The 12,859-nt window shown below is 34.3% G+C and overlaps 1 protein-coding gene across 3 annotated transcripts in view; it reads right to left on the bottom strand.

Annotated features, from left to right (window-relative positions):
- LOC100166532 (protein Shroom) overlaps positions 1–12,859 on the bottom strand; it is a 173,540-nt gene that overhangs the window by 117,388 nt on the left and 43,293 nt on the right. For all 3 annotated transcript variants that reach the window (XM_008183349.3, XM_008183350.3, XM_008183351.3), the window contains exon 2: positions 3,980–4,303. In XM_008183349.3, coding sequence (XP_008181571.1) covers positions 3,980–4,303 — 324 coding nt within the window. The remainder of the gene's footprint in view (positions 1–3,979; positions 4,304–12,859) is intronic.

Genomic DNA, 12,859 nt, shown 5'->3' on the forward strand with positions numbered 1-12,859 from the left:
CCCATACAGATGTCAAAATCGTGTCCGAGATAAATTCAGATAATGAGTTTAAAAAATGAAATTTAAATAGGCGTTTAGTGCCAAACATATTATATTAATTTTGCGACTGCTGAGATTTACGACGAGTGGTTTTTTGACAATCATCGCATGACGTATATTATAATATATTATATGTGAATAATCGTATCACATTCGCTTGCTTAATATACTATGATTATATTCACGCGAAAGACGTCTTTATATGTATGCTATAGTAGGCTTATTTGATATACATATTATAATATTATGGTCATATAATTCATAATTATCGCGATATATAGCACCTGAACGCCCGAATAATATTTATATATGCCATTAAATCGACATAATTGTACAATAATTAAATATAGGTATATTTAATATTATTATTTATAATACTATAGTTTGTGCTTATATATATATATATATGCCATATGGGTATTACAACTGCAGTGTTTAGCGATCTTGGCAATGGCTTCGCAAACGGTATAGGCAGACACGGTTTATATTGGCGAACCGAGCCGAATGGACGACACCGTGAACAAGAGCCTGACGAATCATCGCATCGTACACTGGCTATAGGTAAGTATATATAATGCGATATAGGTAAACGCGGTAGTTCATGGTTCACGCGGAAATCGGGTATAAAATTAGCTGCGTCGGAACACTATATACGTACATAATATTATTATATATACTGTAAACGCATATATCTATTTTCGTTATTGTTCTTTTGTTCCTCGAACACTACGATTTCCGTTTGTATATTATCACCTATTAATAATAATATAATATTATAATATACGATCATCTTTCATTCGACGTGGTCGGGGACGACGAGAGTCGACTTAAACATTCGTATTATTTATCATATTCCGCGGTCGTCGGTGCAGCAATAATAATTATGATATTATGTCGCTGTACATTATAAAATGTATTATGTACTGTTGCCGCAGTGTCTAATTGACAAAATAAAATATTTAACGTCACCTCCGTTGCCAACAACCGTCGCTCGTATTATATAGGTAGATTTATTTCATTTCAACAGGTTTTATTTAGACGACATCGCGCCAGTGTGCTCCCGTGCGGATACAGATATAAACGTATTTTTTTCAATCGTTACGACATAAATATAATATTAAATACGTTGTTATTCGATATTTCCAGATTTTTTTCTTCCAATTTTTTCGTACCGTGTAAAGTAGACATGATAATTTATTGTTTAAGTATATGAATATATTTCAGAAGGTTATATCCTATGCTATTCTATTGTTACTATTTTATTATTATAGTGTTTTTTATTCCATCTGATAATATCGTTATTAAAAATTTGCCAAAATGTATCGGTTTAATATATACCTAATATATCAGATATCTATAATATAATTTAATACACAAACGCACTCACATAAGTATGTATAGTATACACCAACACGTCGAATAAACACATTTTGTCGGAAATCATTCAAATACAGACATCGCCTGTTTTGTAAATAAATTATCACTCAGATTCGAATTTTTACTTTTTATACACCTATTCTCGGAGGTGCGTACAAGTTACAGGCAGCGGGGGTGTGTTTCCGGAAGGTCCGTTTAACGGTGTCTATTTGTATTTTTTGTTCATCCACCCATTATGGTGACTAACCGCCTGAACGAATGAACTCGTATGAATATAATATGATTTTTTTTCTTTTCAAGCCCTGTATAACCGGATGCATGGTAAATGACCCCGACCTTCGAGCGTTGAGATTTAAATGCTTCAGATCAAAAAATAACGTTCTGTTTCGGTCGATAAATATCACATGTCATCACAACAAAGTAAGTACAAGATATTATCAAACTAGAGTTCAAATACGTATAGTTCAGATGTCGAGGGATCTTAAAAAACATTAATCAAAAATATTATGTTTAACAATGTCGACCTCGATTGTTGGTGTTAAATAATTGTTGTCAATCGATGAATACGCAGACAAAATAATAATATAGGTATCTACAGATAAATATAATAATTATGAAATAAAAATTAGAAATTTACGGTGAAAAAATGATCAGATATTTTCTTCGGTACAAAAAAATAGACACGGAGATAATCAAGGTCACTATGATGTAATGAAGGTGAAAACTATACAAAAATAAACCCAACTCGCTAACGTTCAAAATTATTAATCAAATATAAATTATATTAATACAATTTTATTAATAAAAATATAAATTATATTGACATCGCTATTTAATAAAAGTAGGTATACAATTAAGTTATTAATCCCTGCAGGTAAGTACTCAATTAGATAATCCACCTATACAATTACAACATATTATTTAGGTATATATTATATGGCGCATGTGTCTCATATAGGTATGATAATACACGCTGGTAGAATACAATATGACTGCAACTGGTACGCGAAAGCGATTGTTTTTGCCAATATACAACGCGATTTTGCCGAATATCGGTCTGAATTTTTAACTCGACTACGTCGACGAATGGTCGGGGCGTATCCGCAAAGTGTGTTCGTATCTGAACTGGAGCGGACAAGGAGGACGTCGGACAACTGGACAATAATTGTGATTATACATACAATTTTTTTCCTCTGCAAATACGCCTTCACAAGTTACCGGGCAGTACGTGACGCGTTGCAGACAATCGATTGTTCCGGTTAACTAATCGTTCGCATCGATCAGTTGCAGCCCTTAGATTTCTCATTGGCTCAAGGCCATAACGCTCCCAACCTAGTTTATTGTTTTCGCGTGTACTTAAACTATACATAGGTATGAGTAGAACTTACACAAAATAAAAATGTGGTTGTGTGCGTGGGGGTAACGTGGCACCGGATGATCCGGTCACGACGTAGATCTCACGAACGTTCATTTTTATTTTATTATTACTATTTTTTGTTTTTTGGGTCATCACACCTCTGCGAGGCCGTTACCGTTTTCACACTGCATATTATTTCGAATATATTATTATATATTACCTATATTATATTATTATACGCTGACGAGTGCAGACGTTGATAATAATAACACTATATATATATATGTGTGTAGTGCAGAGCATGTAATACTATATATTAGTGTATATAGTAGTTATAGTAATATATATTAAATATATGTGCATATCGAGTGGTTGCAGGAGTGGCAATGTATGACTTATATTTTGTTTGGCGAAGATCGAGTTAAAATAATAATACATAATATTTTAAAAACACGTCGACACCACGGCTGTCCTCGAGGTACAAACCGTAACGATGAATACAAATCCGATAGTAAATTATAATCGGGATCGACTTTTAAAGATGTGATAGGTGTACAGGATGGGCGTGGCAATGTGACGTGCGTTCCGCGAGTATTTACGATATGTGTTTATTATATAAGTAACGACGTGGTACAAGACTGGTGTTTATATACACTGACCGCAAGGGACCGTTTGTTTAGGCCAATAGCACACTCTGCAGTCAATAATTTGTTATATTTAATATAAATATTTTTGAAAATTAATACATATTTTACTATATTTTATAGTATTTATTTTTTTGGTTGTGTAGCCATTGCACACTTATGATGTGAGTACAATAATATAGATTAAAGGGTATCATAGACGCATACCTATATTCACAAAGAAAAATGCAGTGAGACTGCAATAGTGCAGTGCAATTGTGTGTATACGTATATAACGGAATCGATTAATTTTGTGATAATATTTTTATTATTATTATTATCATAATCTATATTAAAATATCTTTTAATGTGGCTATAATTATTGTTATGATTTTTTGAATTTAGATTAAAACAAAAGTCGTAACTCATAACACGGTTAATTATTTCTGTTATATTAGACCATACAATATAATTACGACGTATACGGGTATCATGTTCAAACTTACATAGGTAATATATATATATTTTTTATGCGTTTTATAATATGAACACTTTAATTAAACTTTAAAGTATCCGGACTTACCTGGACTTTGGTGCGGCCGTGCTGTTTGCCCGTCTGCAAGCCTGCGTCTTGGACGTCAGTGAGACGTGTGATCCACCGCCGCCGCCCTGCAGCTGCAGTCTCTGGTCCGCCCGGTGGTGAGCGCTCTTGTCGTGCGCGTTGAACGAGTGCCTTCGCCTGCCATCTTCGGCTGCAGTGCTGTGGTAAGTTCCTCCGCCGCCGCCGCCTCCAACGGATGCACCTCCGGCAGAGTTCACTTTGTAAGTCTCACGTCTAAACTCGCGAAGCCAGCGAGTGAACGCGCCGGCACCACCTCCACCGCCGACGCCGACATTTAAATCCTCTCTGGAAATCAAAACGTAATCTATTAGAATATGAGTCTTTTCCGCAGTATAGTTCGGTAGAAGAAAAAAAAGTGTAAGTAACGCATGTGTATTTGTAGTACAATACGAGTGAATTCGGGCTGGTGCGATTCGCACGAACTGATTTTAAAAACATTTCTTTATTTGGACCCACAATTGTATTTTGAGGGTCGGACCTATTCGTTTTTTAAATATTATATTATATAGATACACATTAATTTATTATTCTATATATTTTAACACTATTTTCTTAAATAAAACAAATTTTTTATTTTTGTGGAGATTAAGTTGTTCTGACACAATGCGTCTCATATATTTTTATAGTATACAATGCGCATAGTTATATTTTATTTATATACGTATATAATAATGTATTAAATAGCCGGTAACGCACGCATCTGAACATGCGCGCCAGGCGTATATAATTAGTAGATATTTTTCGGTACGGCTCGAGGTCTCGCGGATTGATAATACTTGTGATTAAATAATTAGAGTACCGACTGTTATTATGTACTTATTTATACGTATAATAACATATTATATTATATAGAACACGCAAAATAGATATTATATTAAATATAGTATAATATATAAAGATATTTATATATATGTATAGGAATAGGAGTATTAAAATATTATGAGAGGGACCGATGGAATTCTTTATATTGGAGTACGAAATTCGTTCGCGAGCTATTACAATATATTATGCACGCGTAGGTATATATAAAGGTAATACTTAATTTCGTATATTATACGTCTTATAGGTACGACGCTGTATACAGTCTAATATAGGCCGTCCAATCGAATTAAACCCGAGGACGAGCATACTCGTATGCTATTATATTTATCTCTTATGTTATATTATAATATTATACTATCATAAGTCGTAAATTAAATTACAGGCGTACTACAGCTAAATATAATATTATCAATATAGATACTTTTTCTATACATATTAGTGTGTACACCACTCTTTTAAAGTCTTAAGTCTTAACACACCTTTAGTACGTACATAATATTATATCTAGTATCTATGCTATGCACCAGTGGCGTATCCAGGATTTTTTTCGGGGCAGAGGGGGGGGGGGCTGATCAACTTTTAAAATTTTTCACATTAAATACGTACTAGCACAGATAGATAGCTGAAAAGTATTAATACTTATAGGAAATTTTTAAGTATTTTAAATACAATTTAAGACTTTTTGAGAGACTATCATAGACCATTAAAATAATTTTTAAATTTTCTTAACATTTCATGGGGGGGAGGCTGCAGCTCTCAGCTCCTCCCCTGGCTACGTCACTGCTGTGCACATTGAATTATTGCACAGTATAGCACAGTGTGTAATAATAAAATATGTCATATTAGTATAACGTTCAAAATAATTAACTACAATACGTACATAATATACGTATTGGCTATTAGTCTATACCATAGATTAAGATATATCATATTATTATAATATAGCATATGTTACTATACTAGATTTAGATACCTATACCTATATACCATTATATTGTCAGCGGTGTTAACCCGGCTTCACAGCTCTGCCGTGTGTCGTGAGTGTCGTGTCTATCAAAATCGAATTGTGATTGGGCATTAATTTTTTGGTATCATGTAATAACCGTGCTGCAACCGAGTATACCTAGAATTAACCACAACCAACTTTTAAACCATATTGGTTACCAGTTGTAGCCCCAATAACCAAGCCCTCACATGACACGACACACGACGTAGCTGTGAATCCGGCTTACACAGTATTGGAAGTACGAAAAAGTGGTTTGGCGAAATCTCGTGGCTTATTACGATTTACGATAATATCGATTATTACGATATAATTATATCGCTAGTATCGATACTACGTGATGGTCAATTTGTGTCATGGGACCACGTATTTGCAGAGTACCTATACACAATATAGATACACACAAAAGATCGATTTTAACTTTTTTCGGTATTTCCTCAAAACAAACCAGAATCTCATCTGGGGAATGGGGATGAGTATGCTAGGTGAATAACTCTGTATAGTGTACACATAAAATTATGAGAAATGCATTATAAAATAAACTATGCATATCAATCATAGCAATATTTAAAAACTTAATAAAATATTATGTTAATCACGAATTTCAAAAACAATGTTCCGTTTTGAAAATATAAGTTTTTTTAAAATACTGTATCACTCATTCTCACTCGTCCTGGACAACACTGAATCATTCTTGCAAATTTCAGTTGATAATATTATTTTGTGTACCTATTACAAAATGCTTTAAAAATGTATATCATACACAAAATGTATTCCTCACGTAATAATATATACTTTTGATTAATTGAAATACTGCCCACACCTCTGGGTATAACATACGGCTCGAGAGCTCACGGCGAAGACGAATTTTCATGCTATAATATATAAATAATAGTATTAAACGAAAAACCGGTCATCGCCGTTTCATCGCAGCAAAAGTGTACGACGAACGCGTTAAAAAGTTACACTATTGTGACGTCCGATTGCAAAAACACGAATAACAATCAATACTATGTACTGCAATATACAAAGCCCTGCTGCGGACTCTATGCGATATTGAGAAATTAGTCGACTATAGCTCATACCTGTATATATGTGTGTGTACGCAGAGATAGTAATTTATTTTTAATAGTCGCATATAGGTACATATTATTATACAGACGAACGGACGGTCATATAGTACTATATAATAATATTATTATTGTAATGATGTATTATTCCTATCCCCCACCACCTGTATACAGTACGACTACGGGACATTCATATATTATGTTGTTTCTCAACTATACATTTGTGTGCAATATTATAATATTAGGTATGTTCGGTTTTTTACTCTGTTCGTTTTTTAATTGCTCGGAAATGCATCTATACAACTAAACATATATATACGACGACGTCTACGTACACTGCGTATTCTCATGTATATAGAAAAAATATTAAATCAATAGTCGCGTAGGTAAACCTATTATCATATTGCGTTTCGTAAGATGAGCCCATTATTTTATATCAGGATACAATACCATAGTTAAATTATAATCGTACCGCGATGCGCGTGTGCAATAATTTTCGACGCCACATAAACCCGTGTGCGTACGTTTTTCGAATATCGAAGATTTTCGTAAGATAATGGGCAATCACAATACTCCGTGTAATCATAATTACGCGCAGCACAATCGCGACCCGTCGACAATGCGGATTTATATAATAGTCAATATTATTCGATACTAGGACACGACATATATAGGTACACGTATATTCCGAGCTCGATTGTCAAACAAAAATCTCGCAAAGATATTGGATAGTGATTTTTTTCTCTCTCTTTTTTTTGGCGTCTGTAATATTTTCCACCTTACCTATAGGTACAACAGCCTTCGCCGTTCGATACATTATAACATTATTGTCATTATATTGTACACACAATAATATTTTTGCAACATGGGTGTTTGTGTAATAATATATAACTCAATAATCCGACCTTCTCCCTCACTATCTTTCTCGTTCTATTTCTCTCTCTCCCTCTCTCTCATGCTCTCTCATGCTCTCTCGTTCTCCTACAGATATTATACACCCGCAGCAGCAGCACGCGCAGTCTTTCTGTGTTTCCTTTATGTCTGCACCACACCGAAAGTCGGTCATTCATTTCCAATACACGTTGATTTAATGGACATCGGTTTGGTCGCGGGACGTTTGCCATTATGGAAAAAAACACGAGTCGCGAACAATTTATTAGACAACGAGATTTATCGTAAAATACCATTTGGATTATTAATATTTATAGTGTATGCAAGTTTTATATACATTTATATGTGGTCTGTATGTGCGCAATAATATATAATATATATGGTGCAGTATAGATACGTATATTTGCCCACGTGCTATTCGACCAATATATTATTAGCTATTGCTAACATAATACTTCTGCAGCCACCACCACGTTATTTCGCCGTCAAATACCATATTTTACAATATATGCAGCCACGACTTCCACCTACTTTTGCACATTAATATTATATCGCCGTTACGCCGCGTGCGTGTGGTCTGCGGGCTACAGGCGTTATGAATGCCGTATGGGTTCTGGTATAACATGCGATCAGGCGATTTTCATTCAAAATTTACCAGGTATTGAGACATTTGATACTTATCGAATTCGAAATATAAGCTGAACCTGAACGGTGAGTTTGTGACTGCTGCAGTCGGACACGAAAGCTATACATGTGTGAAGGACGCACATACAAATTACAATCACGCACGTAGAATTATATAACGACTAGACAGCTAACCTATATCTATACAAAAAGCTCATTTTAAGAAATGCCAACTCATCAAAAGCTTTTGCGACCAATATGCTAAATTTGTCCATCTTAGCCAACGTTGTTCGCAATGAATCCAAACAGGCAACAGGTTGTCGGCATAATAGCAAAAACGGCAAACTGGCATAATAATAGGAGTATAATTCTCTATTTATAGTTGTTATTATTGTACTGTTAATACGAACTGCTAGAATAAGCGCATTTTGGGGATACAAGTCCGGCCGTCGTGGTATGTACATGTGTTCCACTACATCTGTAGAAGTTCGTGGTAAGTACATTAACCTGCAGGCATAGGAATTTCACCTACATCATCGCTATTTGGTTCTATGGTACAGAACCAGTAAAATCAGTAGTATTATATCATTGATTGTTAATAGTAATATAGTATGCGCATAATCAACAGTAGTACGGCCAAATACACTGGTCAAAAAGCATCGAAACCGATTAAGAAGACGCTACAATGCTACATCCACATTATATTTTCGATATCAGAACTAAAAAATAAAAACGAAGTGTCACAGTAAATGTTCTCCTCTTTATAGTGTGAACATTTGGTTGCTTAGCTTGGATTACAGCCCGAGTGGTTCTTACCCACTCTAAATAGTTTTTGCAATTTTTAACATTTGTAAGACGGAGACAAACATGTGGGTGTTGTGTCCTCTTAAATATGTTTTGCTCGTAAACCGTTTTAACACAAACGATTGTCCATCAAGATGAGACAAACTGGAACAAATGATTTTCATACAGCAGATTTTCTACGCCCTTTACAAAACGCTGAATGAAGAAAAAATCAGGCCAGTCTAAAATTGCATAGTGTCACACATATTGCCAAATATCACCGCATACATCCCTGCAGTTTTTCTTCGACCACCTTATTCGCCAGACCTAGCTCCATGTGATTTGATTTCCCGAAGATGAAAATGATGCTCGAGGATCAACGTTTTCGAGTTATGGATGAAATAAAGATATAATACCTGGTGGTTGGTATGAAAATAAAATATCGATTAAAATGTTGATATTAACAAAGTACTATGCTGCAAGGTCGCAAGGGATCATAGGGTGGGGAGTTCGGACCCAGGAGTCCTTCACCTTCGGTGCACCACTGATATACTTAAATTACAGTACATAATAATTACTATACATAATATTATAACGGGTGCACGAGTAATGACTAATGAGCGTACGCGTATCGTTATATACGCATCAAGCATTAGTGTTCAGTGTATAATACGAATAATAATAATTATTATATTATATAGGTGAGGATATAGCACGTCGCGGAGGGCGCGTGTGTGTTATTTTCGGTCATGGTGGCTCAGCAATAACTATGCAGCAGCAGAGTGTTTTCAAAGTTTTCGTTTTTTCGTTTTTTAGTTGTTATACTTATATAGTACGTATTACACACACACACACACACACACACACACACACACACACACACACACACACACACACACACACACACACACAAACACACGCAAACGCACACGTACACGCATAATACTTTCTATACGACTTTTCGGCCGGGCGTGGAGTGATGTAGATTATGGGTATACCTATCCGCTGTCCATCATCATTACGGTCGTCAGGTGTAAACGTGTGGTCAACGCACTTTGGGCCTTGACAAGGTCATCCGTGGCAACCGTTGCAACCGCCGCCCAACCCATATATAGACGCTGCAGCGGTGGAAGTAGCGGCGGTGAGAGGTCTACGATGACGGTGGTGCGGTCAGGAGGATGATACACAATATTATGATTGTACATATATTATACGTACTACAATAATACTCGGCGGCGTGACTACCGTATAGTTACATGGGCCCGAGGCAGGCCTCAAATTATGTGCCTATATTATATTATTATACAGGATGATTCGCCAAGTATGCTTATCCCATATGTTTTCATTAATAATGCATTTTTTTCAAATTCTGATTTTTGGCATTACAGTATGCTCCGCAAGGACCATATTTTCAATTATTTAGATTTTTATACCATTTGGTATTTAAGAAGCATTTACCATAGCGAAACAAACTTTTTATTTTCATATAAGAACCAACCTTTTTTACTGCGTGAATTGTTAAGCAGATGATTATTTTGAAAATGTTTTTGTGTCTAAATCAAAATTCGAACGAGTATATAGTTTCTGTGTTATTAAGATGTATATTATACATATACTATAGGTTATACTAAGGATATAATTGCCCTTTAAAACAATATAAAATATATGTAATATTGAATCTAGTGTTTATTATTCTTGGAAAATGCGTACGAGTTATAAAACGTTGATTGGTTGATTGCATTAATTACTAAAATTTTCAAATCTTCGAATAGCCTCCATATTTTCCATACTCTTTATCTTGGACTTATAATAGTATCCTTAGTACCAAAGGGCAAAGTTAATATATAATTATATTACATATTATCTCTAAATGATATTTTATTATCCCCATTCAACAAGTTATAACGACTCGAATGTACTGTGCTTAATGTGTAGGTACAATGAAAATGCTGCTTACGATAGGCGATTCGGTTATGCTCCGTGATATCGATTTCATGTAATGCTGTGGCGTCGATAAGCCACGGATGACGCTTATCAATTAGTCTTTCGTTACACTCGTGGTATATCGATTCCTGTATTTTTCTTCATTAAAAAAAAAAAAAATGGCAAATCGTTTGAAATATGGACTGTAGTACAACAGTGGTTTGAAATACATTCTTAAAGTTGGAAACAAATTATAATAAAAGCACAATGACCTATATACATTATACATACAATGATTTATGTTGTAAGTACCTATTTAAGTATAACACTGTAATGAAAATACAAGTCATTAATATGGGTAACAATAGTAAACAATGTAATGAATAATATATAGCCGCTATTAATTACAACAATTTACTCTGAAGTGTAAAGTGTCGTGACGAATATACCGGTAAAAAATCTCGTTTCAACAAAGCTCGATTGTTTAAAGCAATATTTATTGTAACAAACTATATTATAATATTACCACATTGAAAAATGTTCGATTGATTGTATAAGTACCTAATTATTATTTATTTCTTTACAATACAACGACTCTTGATGTGTCACATCTTGATGTGAATTTTAAGAAAAATTACGTTGCTAAATAATTTGTATTATTCATTAAAATTCACATATTGATATCATTTAAAAAAGGTATCCGAACGTTTTCGTTGGTGGTATTCGTTGGACCGAACGTCTCTCGCGGTTAGGTATGTCATTATATCGACAATATTGCATCGCATCATATTATGGTATCACTGTTAAGTGTACCACATATTAAGACGTATGTACGTATATACCTACCATCAATAACTAATAAGTATATCTATGTACTAATGTACTATTATTACTTAATCTTATGTGTGTAGGTTAGTCTCCAATAACGCGTCACCGAGGTTTTGTCGGATGCGGGTATATTTCTATCTACTACAACTGAATGCGGCATCTAAATTTGCAACTGCAGGTGGAATATAATATTGTTATGTGGGCACTTGCGCAAATCGTCAGTCGACGTGTGTCTTCTCCATTACAAATTCAGTGATTGGTGGTCAACTTGCCCTGCACGATGCAAACCGGATGAAGAAACGGAAAACGAGCATCGGATGATTATATAATATAATATAAATAATATATATATAAAATATTACCCGACACAGCGGAAATAATCGAATTGGTGTGAATTCGTGTATAGCTGTGACGTCGGCAATAACAATAATATACTTTTGTTTGCAACTCGGTCTGTGTACGATAATAACTGTACGCGCTTGTATAAATTATGAATAGGTACAGAACAACAAGTATCGCGCACAACTTCTCTATATCGGAACCACTATTCACATAAATCTTGCACTCGGATATGGGTAATTATTATTATTATATTTTGTTATTGATCGAAAACGATTTGAAACAGGTAGGTATCGACCTACATTACATTATTACAAATTACAATACAATAACGATTGTAATAATTATAGGTACTTACAAGACGTGTACAATCTATTACGATATAAAATAAATATCGGTCGGATAATATTTAAGTAAACGAATAACAATTAATATTAAATGAAAAATTCACATCAAAAACCGAAAGAATTAATATTTAATTAATAAAAAAAAACCTTTTTGTTCATATTTCATAGTGCCAACAATTTAATGTACAATTAGTAATTATATGAGGAAGTA

This window comes from Acyrthosiphon pisum, chromosome A1 (genome assembly GCF_005508785.2).
Source record: "Acyrthosiphon pisum isolate AL4f chromosome A1, pea_aphid_22Mar2018_4r6ur, whole genome shotgun sequence".
NCBI lineage: Eukaryota > Metazoa > Arthropoda > Insecta > Hemiptera > Aphididae > Acyrthosiphon > Acyrthosiphon pisum.